We start from the raw sequence: 20,135 nt of genomic DNA on the forward strand, positions 1-20,135 counted from the left end.
CTGCTTCCCAGATATACCTACCACTACTTTGAGAAAAGGAAAAGGGCATGACTCAAGATACTATTTACTTTCTTCTAATAGAACCTTCATGATATAATTCAGTCTTGAGGTTACAAATGACCTGAGATCCATTAACAAATTGCATTTACCACTTAAAAATTAAAAAGGAGTCTTTCCTGATTTAAAACACATGCACACACAAACAGTTCTTAACCTCAGGCACAGCAAAAAAGAAATTGATTACCAAACCAACAAATACTATGAGTTTTAAACTCAATAAACATGAGTATTATAGTAAAAAATTTCACACCAGTTATTTCTTTTTCTGATTTAGATACTTTTTACATGTTAATAATTGTTTCAAGAAACTTAATGCCAAATTAATTATATATAGAGATAGATATTCCAAATATTCTTCACACATTCAATCTATACAGAGCTTTTGGCATAATGGCAAAGTCACGAAGAAAATCTACACTTTTACTGCAAAAGACATAATCTTTACTGGTGCTAAAAAGACATAATCTTTATGTGCGCTTAAACAAAGAGGTAGCTAAAAAGTGCCACCATTTCTCTCAAATGTTATCATTTACATAATACCTTAAAACACACTCTGATTTGGGAAAAAAATTATTCTTCCAAGCAGTTAAGACAGATTAATCTCATCTATTTCATGGTAGCAAAATCTTCCTCGGATATTAATAACTGGAAGAATTACTTGATTTTAGCCTTTCGTCACCAGAGACAATTGCTACATCACTATGCAAACATGATGAACTCATTTTATTAGTCAAATAGTTGAATTCCATTCAAGTGCACTTAATACAGTACTACACATTATAAATTGATTGAAATTAGAGAGATCTCCAATTGGAAATGGGGTTTAAAAAATACAACTAATACTGATTTCAAATTATACATTTCGTTGGTGTCCTAATGAAACATACAAAGCAAATGATTTGTTTCCAGCATCTCTGAAAGATTATCTAGTCCTTTAATGTATTAAAATAGAAGTAAGAAAATACACCCCTGAAATATAGAATCAGAAGTACAGTTTGAAAAATTGAAACTAATTTGATGTGCTTACTTCAGATTATGGTTAAATGGTAAGGGGACAGCTCAAGAGTTGATGAAAGTTTCAAATTAGTCACATTTGTTGAAAAAACATAAATGCAGGTGGCTGTAATGTTTACACTGCGTCAGATTTTTTCAAATCTATGTATAATGCAAGTCCTAAAAAATCATAAAGACTTAATTTCTTAAAACACTGCTGACTATTGAGGAAAATCCAAACGGATTACATCTAAAATGAGGCTGTTCCTTCTCTTTGTGTAAAATACTTTCGGAATTCATAACACAAAAAATATGCACAGGAAGACATTTAGACTTGTCAATCCTTTTTTTTTAAATTGAGGGATTGCTGCTCTTGAAAATTTTCCCTGTATTTGCTTTGCTTTCTTCAGAGTCTTCCTTTTCTTTCAAGAGCTCTGATGTAGATGTGTATCAGCTGTATACGTTAATAATTTATTTGCCTGTTCCCACAAGTGAAGAGGCGGCTTTGTTAGACAACAGCTTGATCCCTGTGTGTTACTTCTGGTAGGATTCTCTAATTTTCGCCTGCAGGGCGTCACATGTCTTCTTGGCATCGCCTAGAAGCATGGCTGTGTTAGGTTTGTAGAAGATTGGATTGTCCACTGCAGCATAGCCAACGCCTAAGGACCTCTTCATAACAATGACCTAAGAACCAAAGATTAAGTGAGACGGTGTATTTAACAGACCTGGCCAGGACCTGTTCAACAAACCAACATTGCCCTGCCCTGACTCTGAACAAAGCAGGTACCATGACTAATTCTTTACTACAAAGACTTAAAATACACAAGGAGTAGTTTTACATGCATGTTTACTTTGTATTAACTTTAATTCTTTAAATGTGCCCATACTCTTATATCCATTAGAGAAAAGGTCATGTTTAACAATAGTATATCTCCAAGTGATAAGTGATTTTTTTCCTCAGTGCTTTTCTCTATAAAGACTATGTATAACATTTTCTAGTCAGAAGAATAAGCATCTTTCTCTGAATGGGCTAAAGAGAACAAATTTAGTGCATAAGCTTCTACTACCCACCCTAAGATAAATGTAGTTGAGTGGGAAAACGGTATGATTCTTAGTCCATTGCTTTAAAGTAAAGGATATCAGACACAAAGGATATAAGACAAGAGCCCAAAGAGCAATCTAGTGTGTCACAGAACAGAGCTAATGACTAATAGAATGCCTCCACAAAGAAAAATGAAGGGGTAAGTCCATCCATCTCTAATACCGATGTGTTCTAGACATTTACAACTACACAGATTATGGATGTTGCTGTCTTGTTGAATATCAAGTCAATTCTTCATGAAATGAAAAGCCTTTCTATGGTCTTTTAGGACACGCAGTCTATTCAAAAATGGAAGCAGAGCAAATTTATTCATGTTCCATATACCATTAATACAGTAATGTACCCTACAAACTCAAATATTGGTGGTCAATGCAACTGTCCATATACACATGAACAAGTGCATGTCATATCTACTCACTCACCACAAATACTATGTTTAAAACTCACACATTTACAATAAAGCGAGACAAATTAAAGGGAAAATATACGTTACGTCATAATGATTCTTAAAATGCAGATATGACTTGAGAATGGTAAATAGGCTTGCCCACAGTCGGGGCAGAGGAAAATTTATAAGCGTTTGCGTTCTCTGCAATCTAGCAATTAGCTTTTTCAGAAGTAATGTGTTGTGAGCAGGGCTTGCTTCCTTCCATGTGATTGTTTGGTTTTCTAAATCACCTTTCTTCTGTACACTCCATAACATACAAATTCCCTTTCAGAAAAATTAAATGAAAAACTGTGCTCATCGTCATATGTGAAGGCGACGATACTGCCTCAGTGTCCTGGAGGGAAGCCATTTGCTTCACTGGACTCGGCCTGGAATTCAGCCAGACTCATCCCGAAAGCTCACAGGTCCTTTTTCAGCTGTGGTTACGGACTGTGTTAACCCACCCAGATAATCTCTTCTCGTTCTAATCGAGATCAGGGCATTCACTCAGGTCCTCTGGTGACCACAGAACAGACAGAAGCTGGATGTAGAGAGCTGGACCCTAAATCTCCTCTAACTCCTGAGTCTCCTAAAAGGCATCATCATTTCTCATCAAGTGACCAAGGAAAGTTCTGTGTATGTATTTTAAGAGAACTTTAATTATTAGAATGAAACACAAGTCTGAAACTTTACCTGCTTTGATTTCCAGACCTCAAGGACTGGCATGCCTGCAATAATAGAGTTGGGGTCTTCTTGAGCCGCTGAATTAACAGTGTCATTAGCTCCGATTACAAGGACCAAATCAGTGTCTACATAATAAAAGAAAATATAAAAATTAAAAGGGTCACTTTTGCTTTCAGGCAAATTATGGTGACCTGACTTTATAACAACAACAACAACAGAAGCTAATATTTATAGGACAAACACTTGTGCCAGGCACTGTACAAAGAGCTTTATCAGAGAGGTTCAGTAACTTAGCCAATGTCACACAGCTTAAAAGCAATAGGTCCTGCATCTGATACCTGAGCACCCTGACTGGAACTTGCATTATTATGCATTCCCTCCCCTCAATGGATCTACCTAATCTGACTGTAGAGCTCGTTTATGATCCCAAAATGATCTTGCCAGTAACATTAAAGATCTGCATTCCCATAAATGGGTGTTGAATTTTGTCAAAAGCTTTTTCTGCATCTATTGAGATGATCATATGGTTTTTCTCCTTCAGTTTGTTAATACGGTGTATCGCATTGATTGATTTGCATATATTGAAGAATCCTTGCATTCCTGGGATAAACTCCACTTGATCATGGTGTATGATCCTTTTAATGCGCTGTTGGATTCTGTTTGCTAGTATTTTGTTGAGGATTTTTGCACCTATGCTCATCAGTGATATTGGTCTGTAGTTTTCTTTCTTTGTGACATGGATAAAGAAGATGTGGCACATATATACAATGGAATATTACTCAGCCATAAAAAGAAATGAAACTGAGTTATTTGTAGTGAAGTGGATGGACCTAGAGTCTGTCATACAGAGTGAAGTAAGTCAGAAAGAGTAAAACAAATACCGTATGCTAACACGTATATATGAAATCTAAAAAAAAAAATGGTTCTGAAGAACCTAGGGGCAGGACAGGAATAAAGACGCAGACATAGGGAATGGACTTGAGGACACGGGGAGTGGGAAAGGTAAGCTGGGACGAAGTGAAAGAGTGGACATATATACACTACCAAATGTAAAATAGATAGCTAGTGGGAAGCAGCTACATAACACAGGCAGATCAGCTCCGTGCTTTGTGACCACCTAGACGGGTGGGATAGGGAGGGTGGGAGGGAGACGCAAGAGGGAGGAGATATGGGGATATATGTATATGTATAGATGATTCACTTTGTTATAAAGCAGAAACTAACACACCATTGTAAAGCAATTATACTCCAATAAAGATTTAAAAAAAAAAAAAAGATCTGCATTCCATTTTCAACTTTTAAAATGACTACTTAATATGCAATTCGATGTCTAAAAGAAAATGATCTAAGAGTCTCTACTATATTAAAGCTGTGTCCATAATTCCTGGAACTGGCAGGTTTCACACATAATTTAGCAACAATGAAATCTGAAAGGGGGCATAAAATTAAAATGGTCTAAATTCCCTCTTTAAGGATCATAATATAAGGTACCTTAGAACTCTGCCAAAAATGCCATGTGAATCTAGACATACACACAATTTCATTATTTTTCTCTAAAAAACAGTACTTTTTAAGTTTACAGTGGATACGTGCCAGAGGGAACTGGTTTAATTTTCACAAACATGATCTTGGGCCAAATGTCATTAGCATTCAACATCTACCCAGTGACAGCCACAAAGTCCAACACCTTATCTAGTGAAGTCCTGGTACTTTAAAGAAAACAGAAAACTACTTACTGACCATGAGTTGGTACAACTGAAAACCAGTAAAATCTCAGACACTGGCAAGAATCAGACACTAAATCATCAGCAGAAGCAATTTTATAAATGAGGAACCTGAGGTTGAGTACCTAGTTCAAGGCCACAAGCAAATGAGACTCAGGACCTGGATTCCAAAGCCAGGTCTGTTCCAAATCCCTCTGCAATGCAGTCCACTGCACTGCCTCCCAAGATTTTCACCATCCTTCAGATCTCCTCAGAGGGAGAAAATTACCCATGCTGCTTATAAATCTGTTGCACCTTGTTCAGTATTGTCTTTCGCTTATGTAATTTCAACTGCATACTCACTAGGAGCAGGTTACTCTTCATCTGACTAGTAGGTCTTCAGTAATCCCACAATTTATGCCCTAAGACTGGCATCACTCTATTCATACTAAGAACACCTAAACTTTACCATTATCCCCATCACTTACCTGGGAAATCATGGTTGATCTCATCCATCTCCAACACAATATCATATGGCACCCCAGCCTCAGCCAGCAGCACATTAAGCTGACCAGGCATCCGGCCTGCAACTGGGTGAATTCCAAACCTAGACATGAAACAAATGAACAGCTGGCCTTACTTGATGGGCCGAAATGTACAGAGACCCCAATATCACCTCCAAATCTGCACACTTTGTTCTTGGCACCTCTGCTTCTCCTGGTACTATCTGATCTCTACAAGCAGGAATAGAATCTGTCTAGATATACGGTCAATCTACAAATAGTAAGGTTTGGAGATTCAAGATCTCAGTATATACAAACTGTAACTCCTCTCAAAAAAATAAGTGTGACTTTAGAACCTGACTCTTCCATATATGTTTTAAGTTCAATGAACTCACAACAACATTAATAATATCACCTTACATTTAATAAGCATTATGTTCTCTCATGATACTTTATGATAATTTTTGAATCTTTTTGAAGTCTGCCTGGAATTAAACATTTGCCATGAAAAACACTGTCATGCACATAAGTTAAAGGCCTACTTTCAGAGAGTAATATGCAGCATTACTCTACATCACAGAAGAAATGGGAGAGTAACACGCTGGAGTGTTTAAAAGGCAGAGTAATACACAAATCAGACATCTGCTCTTTTATTAAGGCAAAAGAAACTGAAGCATCAAGCAATTTCGTTCAACCACAACCATAATCGGATCTCTGAAGTCATGTAATCCAACCTCTTGCCCACAGTATTGATCTCTGTCTCCTCAGCACTGGGCACAGTCCCTGGCACACAGGAAGGACCAAATAAAAAGTGAGTGAGTGAGTGAATGAATGAATGAATCCAGTGAAGAAATGCATTTTATACTACCTCTAGGCAGGGATCCATCCAACCTCAGCTTAAATACCTTCAGTGACCAGAAACTAACTCCATTCTAGCTCTATTCCATTACTAGAAAAATCCCAATAACTATATAAATATATATTACATATCACACACACACATGCTCATTATATTAAGCCAAAAAGAACCTCCAGCTCATTGCTTTCCAAGGTCTGTAGTTTGAGGGTCTACTCCCTCTTTCACATGTGGATTCCTCTGAGCTAACCTAGCATGCCTGTTAAGCAAAACATCTTCAATTCTTTCAACTGTTCAGTGACTGACAGAACTTCTAGACTCACTGCTGTCCTAGTCACCTGTTCCTATACTGTCACCGTCCAGCTCAAACCTCAGTCCCCCACAGTAAATACAGTATGCTGGATGTGATCTAGATGCACAAGGCACAGCAAGAAAGTTATACCCTCAGGCCCCTTTCAGAAGCCTAAGTCTGTAACAGCTCCCACACCACACTGCTGGTTTTTATCACTGACAGTTATTTAAGATGCCCTATTGGAACTCTACTCAGTGCTCTGTGGTGACCTAATTGGGAAAGAAATCCAAGGAAGAGGGGATATATGTATACGTGTGGCTGACTCACTTTGCTGTACAGCAGAAACTAACACACCATTGTAAAGCAGTTGTACTCCAAAAAAAAAAAAAGATGCCCTGTTACTTTTCACAGGAACTGCTGCCAAGCCAGGCCTCCCCACTCATAACACAGTCCCTGTTAGGAACAGATTAAAAAAGCATAGGAATTGACCCCTCCCAAAAGCAGACCTGAAAAGAGCTATAAAATGGCTATTTACATTGTCCAAATAACTGATATATGGTTTTCTACATCTTTAAATGAAGATAATGAAGATAATCTGATAATGAAGAGCCTGAATTACTGGGGAGCTCGTAATTGGAAAACAAGATATCAAATGATAGGTTCTCCTTAATCAATTTTTTTTTTTAATTTATTTTTGGCTGCATTGGGTCTTCATTGCTACATGCGGGCTTTCTCTAGTTGTGGCGAGCTGGGGCTACTCTTCATTGCGGTGCGCGGGCTTCTCATTGCAGTGGCTACTCTTGTTGCGGAGCACGGGCTCTAGGCACAAGGGCTTCAGTAATTGCAGCACGTGGGCTCAGTAGTTGCGGCACACAGGCCCTAGAGAGTGTGGGCTTCAGTAGTTGTGGTGCCTGGGCTCAGTAGTTGCGGCTCGCGGGCCCTCGAGCGCAGGCTCAGTAGTTGTGGTGCACAGGCTTAGTTGCTCCGCAGCATGTGGGATCTTCCCTGACCAGGGATCAAACCCATGTCCCCTGCATTGGCAGGCGGATTTGTAACCACTGCACCATCAGGGAAGTCCCTCAAATTCTCTTTTATATAATCTTCATCTGGGACCACTGAATGTTCCTAAATAACCAACTTATGTTTAAAAAAACAGAAACTCAGGGCTAAAAGGAAACAAAACAGTTATCTCTAGGTGGTTTACAACAGATAATCATTTTACTTCTCCTCTATTTAAAAATGTTTTCCAAACTTTCTATGAGAATGAACAATTTTATAGTGGGAAAAAATTAACTTCATTTGAAATAAATTAATACTTCATGCTTTTATATTGTGATACAATTTACAAATTTCTTATATATTATTTCATTCTATCCCTAATCATCTTTAATAATCTCCATCAAGAATTAGAATTTAGAGCAGCTGATTCAAATCCAGGACTTAGTTAAATAAACTGGGCTTTAGAGCTACATTCCTGTACCTTAAAAAAAGAAGAGAGCAAGAATATATATAAGAGGGGCTGTTGGCATATATTTTGGCATAATGGCTAATACTGACTCTTTGAGATGTGCTATACAATTTGCACAACTTTTTTAGTATAGCTAACCTGTAAGTTGAACTCGGGTCTTTCGGCCTCAAGAGTCTTTTCACTACTATACAATATAGGCAGTATAGTCAAGCATTTAAGAGGTATTTTTGTTTAGTTAGTAGCTCAAGTTAACTAGTCACATGATGTTCAGTAAGTTACTTAATAGCTCCCTCTCTCTCAATTTTCCCATAGAGTACTAACCACCTGTTATTACAAGCCCACATCATGCCAAGGGCTATATTAAACTCTGTAGAAGAGGTTTGAGAAATACCTATATATCTCTGCTTGAATGGGTGAAATAAGGAGTTCTAAGAATCCAATTTACAGTGTTGAGAAAAACTGAGCACCCAGAAAGTTTCAAACAATACTATAAGCTATAAATTTTTTTTTAATTTAATTAAGTATTTGCATGGACATAGGAGAAAAAAATGTCTCTTAGTACACAAAGTACCTGCAACAATGCAAAACATTTACCAGCACCTCTTAAATGCTGGGGAAGTAGGTTCTGAAAACTTACTAGCGGTAGGAGGTAGAACGAACTGTATAGAATGGACTATTAATAATCTAAGACTTTTTAAAATTTTTTATTGGAGCATAGTTGATTTACAATGTTGCATTAGTTTCTGCTGTACAGCAAAGTGAATCAGTTATACATATATATATCCACTCTTTTTTATTTTTTTATTTTTTAATTTATTTATATTTATTTTTGGCTGCATTGGGTCTTCATTGCTGCATGCGGGCTTTCTCTAGTTGCGGTGAGTGGGGGCTATTCCGTTGCAGTGCGCGGGCTTCTCATTGCAGTAGCTTCTCTTGTTGCAGAGCACAGGCTCTAGGTGCATGGGCTTCAGTAGTTGTGGCACACGGGCTCAGCAGTTGTGGCTCATGGGCTCTAGAGCACAGGCTCAGTAGTTCTGGCGCATGGGCTTAGCTGCTCCGCAGCATGTGGGATCTTCCTGCACCAGGGCTCGAACCTGTGTCCCCTGCGCTGGCAGGCAGACTCTTAACCACTGCGCCACCAGGTAAGTCCCTCCACTCTTTTTTAGATTCTTTCCCCAAACAGGCCATTACAGAGTACTGAGTACAGTTCCCTGTGCTATACAGTAGGTCCTTATTAGTTATCTATTATATATATAGTGGTGTGTATACGTAAGACTCTTTTAAAAGGTATTTATCATCTCTTCCCTCAGTGGGCTACCTACAGTTTTATTTTTTTATTGACGTATAGTTGATTTACTACTTTATTTTGGTGAGAATAAAATTAATAAATAAATAAAATTAATCATTTTTTGGAAATGTAACAGTTCAACAGTTGAGTAAAAATTTTTAAATGTTCTCTAAAAACAAGATTTTTTTTTTTTGGCTAGACATTGCTATCTTAATGTCATTGTCTGTTCCAAACTAGGGTTTTTAATCACTCCTGAAAAACAAAAGAAATGAGGCAAAATACTGACAATTCATGTTCATACTCTTCATGTAGTAACATAAACTATATTCAGCACTACTGCAGCTATTTTCAAACTGCCTCAGAGAAAGCATTTCCAAAATATTACACAGACTCTTGGGTTGAGATGTCTACTTTAAAATTTTAATACCTTTACAATGGCAATAAGATAAAACATTTGAAAAAAAATTTCTCCAGGCACCAAACTATATGCTCATTAAATAGGAGTTACTATTACTAACCCTCAATCCTGAACATGAATGTCATTTTAATATTTTAATAATAATATAGAATTTTAAGCATGAATATAAAAAATAGAAAAATGCAGTATATTGAAAAAACCAAAATATAATCCTAAGCCTGCTGATTACATGAATGTAGAAAAAGAAAAGGCATGATGAATGAAGTTTCAGAGGTGCTTGATTTTGTAAACAAGCATCACAGTCTCCAGTTCAGGACTTTTAAACCTTTCTTCAATGATGGGGAGGGATGAACAATCCCTTAGCTTCACAGGAAATAACAGAAGCAGTAAGAAAAAGACAATAACAGACTCAGAGAAGGTAAAGCTCACTTATATGTAATAAACAATTGAATTTTAAAAAAGAGGAAAGACTGAATTTGTGTAATCCTTACAAAAAGTGAGAAAGAAGGCAGAGCACAAAGCAAGATAAATGCGCATGAAAGAATGACATGGACATGTGTCTTTAAAGGCACGTATGACACTAAGGTGTATAAAGAAAGTAATTTGAACATCAAAATAAATAAGGATAGTCATGGATTATAACCCACTGCGGAAAGTGGGAATTCATGAGTCAAGACCGATAACAGATTCATAAGTCAATAAGGAAAGGAAGAAAGGAAGGAAGGGAGGGTGGGAACACTCTCCCCTATAGTGGTAGACCATCAACTGATAAATGTAGTGGGGTTATAAAACCACCATTTTGCCACCATCATAATAAAGTTTGGTTCAGATAAAAATCAGCAGCAGCACATGCTCAATCTAAGGAGTAAAGCTTGAATGAGGAGCAGGATTTTGCAAGGTCTTAAAGAGAGCTCAACAGAGAAAGAAAAAAAAAATCAGTAAAGACTTTCACTGCTTTCTCTGACAGCTACTTTATCGAAATTGATCAATAATAAGTAGTTGTTAGAACATCTGGATACTTTGCTCAATGGGCATTTGGTTAAATGGGCAGAGTCTGTATTTCTTTTTCTCCCTAGCTAATAGTTCCTTATAATACCTAATAAAATAAATTACCAAGATTAACAAACCAAATCTCAGCCAAGAAGAACTTAAATTGAAACTAATTTATTATGTATTTTAAGGCACGGTTTGGTATACACAAAATATTTGGTGTACAGAATATTTTAACTTTATGTTTTTTAAATATCAAGTGGGAGCAACAGTCAGCTCTACCCACCACAAGTCCCTCCCATCAGGAAACTGGCACAAGCGTCTTAGAGAGCCTCATCCACCAGAGGGCAGACAGCAGAAGCAAGAAGAACTAAATCCTGAAGACTGTGGAACAAAAACCACATTCACAGAAAGATAGACAAGATGAAAAGGCAGAGGGCTATGGACCAGATGAAGGAACAAGATAAAACCCCAGAAAAACAACTAAATGAAGTGGAGATCGGCAACCTTCCAGAAAAAGAATTCAGAATAATGATAGTGAAGATGATCCAGGACCTCGGAAAAACAATGGAGGCAAAGATCGAAAAGATGCAAGAAATGATTAACAAAGACCTAGAAGAATTAAAGAACAAACAAACAGAGATGAGCAATACAATAACTGAAATGAAAACTACACTAGAAGGAATCAATGGCAGAATAACTGAGGCAGAAGAATGGATAAGTAACCTGGAAGACAGAATGGTGGAATTCACTGCTGTGGAACCGAATAAAGAAAAAAGAATGAAAAGAAATGAAGACCTGTGGGACAACATTAAACGCAACAACATTTGCATTATGGTGGTCCCAGAAGGAGAAGAGAGACAGAAAGGACCTGAGAAAATATGTGAAGAGATTATAGTCGAAAACTTTCCTAACATGGGAAAGGAACTAGCCACCAAAGTCCAGGAAGCACAGAGAGTCCCATACAGGATAAACCCGAGGAGAAACATGCCAAGACACATAGTAATCAAATTGGCAAAAATTAAAGACAAAGAAAAATTATTGAAAGCAGCAAGGGAAAAACGACAAATAACATACAAGGGAACTCCCATAAGGTTAACAGCTGATTTCTCAGCAGAAACTCTACAAGCCAGAAGGGAGTGGCATGATATACTTAAAGTGATGAAAGGGAAGAACCTACAACCAAGATTACTCTACCCAGCAAGGATCTCATTCAGATTCGATGGAGAAAGCAAAGGCTTTACAGAGAAGCAAAAGCTAAGAGAATTCAGCACCACCAAACCAGCTCTACAACAAACGCTACAGGAACTTCTCTAAGTGGGAAACACAAGAGAAGAAAAGGACCTACAAAAACAAACACAAAACAATTAAATATCAAGTGGAAGAACTAAAGACACAAAGAATGTGCCCCATCAAAGGCAGAGATTCTATAATTAAACTCAGGGACCCTCATGTGTCATTAATTTTTAATAATGATGAAACAAAATAATTTCCAAAAGAACACATCTTAAAGTAAAAAATTTTAGTTTGAAAAGGTCATTTCACTTTATGGAGGTTCTTAGTAATATACTTAACATAGTACATTGCATTAATCAGCTGATTTGTATTCAAAGTTAATGCCAATCTGTATTTCAACTGTGTCAATTTCAAGTCAACATTCAAAATTAATGCAGCGTTGTTTTCGCACATCAGGAAAAGGTACTCTATCTTCTACCACTGACTAGATCCAATGATAAAACTAAATAACTAGATTTAGTTCAGGGAGTTGCAGCTTAAAAGGATCAGAGGGCACTTGGATAAGGTTCAAGAGAAACACAAAATACCTAACAACTTAGAAAATAACATGCTCTAGGTGAAAAAAGATAAACTGGCTAGAAAAAAAAAGGCAAAACTGATTTTCAAGCAGACCAAATAAAACAGAAGTTGACCAAATATTCCTCATTTTCATTAAAGAGAAGAAAAGAAAACAGTCTTCAAATGAAAAAGAAAGAGTTGGAATTAACTTTAAAAAAAAAAATACTTTCGGGGACTTCCCCAGTGGTCCAGTGGTTGGGACTTCGCCTTTCAATGCAGGGGGTGTGGGTTTGATCCCTGGTCGGGGATCTGGGATCCCACATGCCTTGCGGCCAAAAAACCAAAACATAAAACAGAAGAACAAATTCAATTAAGATTAAAAAAAAATAATACTTTCTGTCAACAATTTAGAACAAATTTCCTAGTTAGGGAAAGTTTCAGGCTTCTTTCCTGTGGATCAGGCAGAGAGAGGTTCATTAATCTGAGCTGACATACAAACCACCAATTCAGTACAAAATGGATTCAAGGGGATTTCACACATAAATGTAAAGGATGGTTGGCTGGCATTGGACATAGTCAAGGCAGTTACGATAGCTGAGACAGCCCTTCATTTATGGGAGGAGGGGGAGGGATCAAAACTACTAGTAAGAGAGAGCAGCAGCTTTGGTGGAACTGAGGATTCCCAGAACCACTGCAAGACGTGGCTCTACCTCAGTCCTATAGTACTAACTGCAATGAATGTGCTCTTTTGAGATCTTCATAGTAAATCTTGGACACCAAAAATTTCTCCTAATCTCCTAATCCTTCTGAGCATCAACAAGTGCTTCCTGTTTCCCCCAGGTCCCTTCCTCTCCCCAAAACCTGATTGGTGAGGCTTCAGAAAGACTAAGAGTCACTGTGCTACATGACATTTAATGTCTGTACTTGCTTCCTATTGCTGATATAGCAAATCACCACAATTTTAGTAGCTTAAAACAACACAAATTGATTATAGAGGTCTGACATCCAAAATCAGTTTCTCTGTGCTAAAAATCAAGGTGTCGGCAGGGCTGCATTTCTCTTAGAGGCTCTAGGAGAAAATCCGTCCCTTGCCTTTTCCAGCTTCTGGAGGCCCCCATTCTGTGGCTTGAGGCTACATCACTCTGACTTCTGCTTCCATTGTCACACTTCTTTCTCTGATTCTGACCCTCCTTCCTCGCTCTTGTAAGAACCCTAGTGATTACATGGGCCCACCCAAATAATTCAGAATCAGCTCTCCAGCTCAGAATCTTCACTAAATCTACAAAGTTTCTTTTGCCATATAAGGTAACATATTCACAGGTTTGGGGACTTCGGAGGTGGGTATCTTTGGGGCCATTATTCAGCCTAACACAAACTCCCTTTCCAGTCCTAAAATTCCATGAACTAGAGATTCTATTTTAGCTGAGTAAACCAATACACACTTTGTGATTTACTTTTGTATTTCAATTCTGTATCCCTCCTTGATTCCAGTAATTTAAAAAATTTTTTAATTTATTTATTTGTTTTTAATACTGCCTTTGCTTATTTTTAAATTAATCCATCTGGCAATCATCTTTACGCTTTAACTGAGGTGTCTTGGTCCAAATTAGAAATTAAAGACCTCCAAATGTATATGTTATTATTGTAATATTTGATTAGCTACAGACTGCATAAAGACAATGTTTCTGTTGAGCTAGTTGTGAAGGGTAAATAATCATAAAGCTAACTAACATGTTATGCTGAATATCCCAAAGGACAGATCACTTTATATCTGTTTGCATAATAATTTGTTATAGTAAACTTTAAGAATCTAAAGTTGGAAAGAAACACATGCCAGGCTATTACAAGAGAATGCCAATGTTTTGAGAGAAATGACGGAACACAATAAATTTGTAGAAATATATATGTGCGGGCTGATGAGTCAATGTGAATTTACAACAATTCTGGCCCATGCAACTGGCTAATCTTCAAAGTACGGATTAAAGTTAATTATATCAGACATTGGTTGCCCGTGACCAGCAATTTCCAGGAACTAAGGGCCAAAGCTCATCAACATTCCATCATCACATGAAGAATATCCAGAATTCCAAAATGCAAAGCCTACCAGCCTTTTGGTTCTTCCCTATGAACCATGAAAATTATCTTTATTGTATACATGCTTTAACAAAACAGGATCAGCTGTCCTTGTCCATAACGTAATTCTACAGAAGGGGAATAACTACTAAAATGCAATCACGGAAAAATCTTCCATGCTCCCAGGACTCTTTCTTTATGCTCCTCCTCCTTACGATGCACTGCATCATAGTAACTGGCTGAAGACTGTGCTCTCCAAACTGGGAGCAACTTGAGAATAGGAACTGTGTCTCATTTATCAGTTCCCACAGTACCTGGCACTCAATTAGAGGCGACTCAAATAAAGGGAGGGAAAGAAAGGGTTTTAAGGAACATAGTGTGCCCAATAAAGTACACTGACTCAAACTTTCTATTATCTCTTTTTAGAGAAAGATTTCAGGGAAGTAGTAAAGAGTAGCAGTTAAAAGCTCTAGAGTGCCACTGCCTGCGTTCAAAACATTTGGACAATTTACCTGTGTGCCTCACTTTCCTCATGTGTACAATGGGATTCATAATAAAGCCTCTTCAGAGGATTATTGTGAGGTTTAAGGGAAACAGTTCATGTAAAGAGCTTTTTATACTTTAGATCAATGCCTGGCATACATAAGACCTTAATAAATGTAACCTGAGGGCTTCCCTGGTGGTGCAGTGGTTAAGAATCTGCCTGCCAATGCAGGGGACACAGGTTCAAGCCCTGGTCTGGGAAGATCCCACATGCCGCGGAGCAATGAACCCCGCGAGCCACAACTACTGAGCCTGCGCGTCTGGAGCCTGTGCTCCGCAACAAGAGAGGCCACGAGAGTGAGAGGCCCGCGCACCGCGATGAAGAGTGGCCCCGCTTGCCACAACTAGAGAAAGCCCTCGCGCAGAAACGAAGACACAACACAGCCCAAAAAAAATTAATTAATTAATTAATTTTTTAAAAAAAAAGTAACCTGAAACTATAATAGTCTATTGAAATACATTTTGTGATATAAATGCTCATCTGTATTGTTCAAATAAATGCACATTTTTAATGATCATTTACATTAACACAAATTTTTACAGTAAAACAAATGTGGTTTGTTGTCAACATTTCTGAATTAATTTTCTAATTTTTACCTTGAAATCCCAGTAAATATCAATATGGTCCAATGAAAGCCAGAAATTCTTTGCACTTGCAACTACACAAAAAAACTAGAGAAATTATATAGTCAATATAGACTGAGGCCAATAATTGTGAACAGTGCACACATTGGCAACTTGGTTGTAGTTAATATTCAAGTGTCGAATAGTGTCAAATTTCAAAAGGCCACATTTAACCCTTCTATAGATACTATTAAGGCAAAAAAGTACTGTTTCCTAGATTGGTTCAAGAAGGCGGAGTAGAAGGATATGCGCTCACTCCCTCTTGTGAGAGCACCAACTAACTGCTGAACACTCATCGACAGAAAGACGCTGGAACTCACCAAAAAAGATACCCCACATCCAAAGACAAAGGAGAAGCCGCAATGAGACAGTAGGAAGGGCGCAATCACAAAAAAATCATATCCCATAACTGCTGGGTGGGTGACTCACAAACTGGAGAACACTTATACCACAGAAGACCACCCACTGAAGGTTCTGAGCCCCACATCAGGCTTCCAACCTGGGAGTCTGGCAACAGGAGGAGGAATTCCCAGAGAATCAGCCTTTGAAGGCTAGCAGTATTTGACTACAGGACTTCGACAGGACTAGGGGAAACAGAGACTCCACTCTTGGAGGGCACACACAAAGTAGTGTGCACATCAGGACCCAGGGGAAGGAGCAGTGGCCCCATAGGAGACTAAACCAGACCTACCTGCTAGTGTTGAAGGGTCTCCTGCAGAGGCAGGGGGTGGCTGTGGCTCACCACTGGGACAAGGACACTGGCAGCAGAAGTTCTGGGACTCCAGAACTCCTTGGCATGAGCCCTCCCAGAGTCTGCCATTAGCCCCACCAGAGAGCTGGCAGGCACCAGCGCTGGGTCGCCTCAGGCCAAACAACCAACAGGGAGGGAACCCAGCCCCACCCATCAGCAGTCAAGCGGATTAAAGTTTTACTGAGCTCTGCTCACCAGAGCAACACCCAGCTCTACCCACCACCAGTCCCTCCCATCAGGAAACTGGCACAAGCCTCTTAGATAGCCTCATCCATCAGAGGGCAGACAGCAGAAGCAAGAACTACCATCCTGCAGCCTGTGAAACGAAAACCACATTCACAGAAAGACAGACAAGATGAAAAGGCAGAGGACTATGTACCAGATGAAGGTATAAGATAAAACCGCAGAAAAACAACTAAATGAAGCGGAGATAGGCAACCTTCCAGAAAAAGAATTCAGAATAATGATAGTGAAGATGATCCAGGACCTCGGAAAAAGAATGGAGGCAAAGATTGAGAAGATGCAAGAAATGTTTAACAAAGACCTAGAAGAATTAAAGAACAAACACCTAGAAGAATTAAAGAACAAACAAACAGAGGTGAACAATACAATAACTGAAATGAAAAATACACTAGAAGGAATCAATAGCAGAATAACTGAGGCAGAAGAACGGATAAATGACCTGGAAGACAGACGGTGGAATTCACTGCTGTGGAACAGAATAAAGAAAAAAGAATGAAAAGAAATGAAGACAGTCTAAGAGACCTCTGGGACAACATTAAATGCACCAACATTCACATTATAGGGGTTCCAGAAGGAGAAGAGAGAAAGAAAGGACGCAAGAAAATGTTTGAAGAGATTATAGTTGAAAACTTCCCTAACATGGGAAAGGAAATAGCCACCCAAGTCCAGGAAGTGCAGAGAGTCCCAGGCAGGATAAACCCAAGGAGAAAGACGCCGAGACACATAGAAATGAAATTGACAAAAATTAAAGACAAAGAAAAATTATTAAAAGCAACAAGGGAAAAACGACAAATAACATACAAGGGAACTCCCATAAGGTTAACAGCTGATTTCTCAACAGAAACTCTACAAGCCAGAGAGGAGTGGCATGATATATTTAAAGTGATGAAAGATAAGAAACTAAAACCAAGATTACTCTACCTGGCAAAGATCTCATTCAGAGTCAATGGAGAAATCGAAAGCTTTACAGACATGCAAAAGCTAAGAGGATTCAGCACCACCAAACCAGCTCTACAACAAATGCTAAAGGAACTTCTCTAAGTGGGAAACACAAGAGAAGAAAAGGACCTACAAAAACAAATCCAAAACAATTAAGAAAATGGTAATAGGAACATACATATCAATAATTACCTTAAACGTGAATGGATTAAATGCTCCAACCAAAAGACACAGGCTCGCTGAATGGATACAAAAACAAGACCCATATATATGCTGTCTACAAGAGACCCACTTCAGACCCTAGAGACACATACAGACTGAAAGTGAGGGGATGGAAAAAGATATTCCATGCAAATGGAAATCAAAAGAAAGCTGGAGTAGCAATACTCATATCAGATAAAATAGACTTTAAAATAAAGAATGTTACAAGAGACAAGGAAGTACACTACATAATGATCAAGGGATCAATCCAAGAAGAAGATATAACAATTATAAATATATATGCACCCAACATAGGAGCACCTCAGTACATAAGGCAAATGCTAACAGCTGTAAAAGAGGAAATCGACAGTAACACAATAATAGTGTGGGATTTTAACACCTCACTTACACCAATGGACAGATCATCCAGACAGAAAATTCATAAGGAAACACAAGCTTTCAATGACAAAATAGACCAGATAGATTTAATTGATATTATAGGACATTCCATCCGAAAACAGCAGATTACACTTTCTTCTTGAGTGCACGTGGAACACTCTCCAGGATAGATCACATCTTGGGTCACAAATCAAGCCTTGGTAAATTTAAGAAAATTGAAATCATATCAAGCATCTTTTCCAACCACAATGCTATGAGATTAGAAATCAATTACAGGGGGAAAAAAACGTAAAAAACACAAACACATGGAGGCTAAACAATACATTACTAAATAACCAAGAGATCACTGAAGAAACCAAAGAGGAAATCAAAAAATACCTAGAGACAAATAACAACCAAAACACGATGATCCAAAACCTATGGGATGCAGCAAAAGCAGTTCTAAGAGAGAAGTTTACAGCAATACAATCCTACCTCAGGAAACAAGAAAAATCTCAAATAAACAATCTAACTTTACACATAAAGGAACTAGAAAAAGAAGAACAAACAAAACCCAAGGTTAGTAGAAGGAAAGAAATCATAAAGATCAGAGCAGAAATAAATGAAATAGGAAGAAAGAAAACAATAGCAAAGATCAATAAAACCAAAAGCTGGTTCTCTGAGAATATAAACAAAATTGATAAACCTTTAGCCAGACTCATCAAGAAAAAGAGGGAGAGGACTCAAATCAATAAAATTAGATCAGAAAGAGAAAAACAAATACTGTATGCTGACACATATACATGGAATCTAAAAAAAAAGGTTCTAAAGAACCTAGGGGCAGGACAGGAATAAAGACACAGATGTAGAGAATGGACTTGAGGACACGGGGAGCGGGAAGAGTAAGCTGGGATGAAGTGAGAGAGTGGTATGGACATATATACACTACCAAATGTAAAACAGATAGCTAGTGGGAAGCAGCTGCATAGCACAGGGAGATCAGCTCGGTGCTTTGGGTCCACCTAGAGGCATGGGATAGGGAGGGTGGGAGGGAGACGCAAGAGGGAGGAAATATGGGGATGTATGTATATGTATAGCTGATTCACTTTGTTATACAGCAGAAACTAACATACCATTGTAAAGCAATTATACTCCAATAAAGATGTTAAAATAAATACATATTTTGATCTGAGGGATTACTGGCAATTTTATACCATAGATTGAATATAGAGATGTAAGTGAATACACGTGCTCTTTACCTTTCTTTTCTTCTACCAAAAGTTTCACTCTTTTGACTAATTACACAAATAACTCCCATCACACCCACCCACCTGTCACCATGTTTTACAAGAAGGCAGGCTCAGTGCAAAGAAACACACCATATTCTTTCAGAAAACCAGAAGCACTGGCTAATTCATCACCAAATAGTGCCAGCTGTAACTCTGAAACTCGGATATAATGACCTACGCTCTTGCTGTTCTTCATCATTTCAACTAGCATCTGAATTGGAAACACAATGAGGTTATAAGCGTCTTCAACTCAGAATATCTTAACACCTATTATCTAAGTTCCCAGCAAATGTAAAACTCCACAGGGTCAGGAATTTTTATCTTTGTATTCACTGATGTATTCTCAGGACCTAGAACAGTGCCTGGCACAAAGTACTATATAATTATTCATACAGTGAATTGTCATTAACATGAATAGTCATGGCTGATAAGAAAGTATTGCAAAGCCGGTAAGAAACTCATAAATAATATCTATTTCTTTATTTAACTACTATACTGGATCTTTTATCTGGCCTA

General features: G+C 38.1%; 1 protein-coding gene across 5 annotated transcripts in view; it reads right to left on the bottom strand.

Annotated features, from left to right (window-relative positions):
- Positions 1-768: 768 nt before the first annotated feature.
- NNT (nicotinamide nucleotide transhydrogenase) overlaps positions 769-20,135 on the bottom strand; it is a 95,741-nt gene continuing 76,374 nt past the window's right edge. For all 5 annotated transcript variants that reach the window (XM_082455874.1, XM_082455870.1, XM_082455873.1 and 2 more), the window contains 3 exons: positions 5,458-5,576; positions 3,276-3,391; positions 769-1,737 (listed from right to left, as the gene is read on the bottom strand). In XM_082455874.1, coding sequence (XP_082312000.1) covers positions 1,588-1,737; positions 3,276-3,391; positions 5,458-5,576 — 385 coding nt within the window. In that variant the 3' untranslated portion in view covers positions 769-1,587. The remainder of the gene's footprint in view (positions 1,738-3,275; positions 3,392-5,457; positions 5,577-20,135) is intronic.

This window comes from Balaenoptera physalus, assembly GCF_965194825.1.
Source record: "Balaenoptera physalus genome assembly, chromosome: 3".
Taxonomy (NCBI): Eukaryota; Metazoa; Chordata; class Mammalia; order Artiodactyla; family Balaenopteridae; genus Balaenoptera; species Balaenoptera physalus.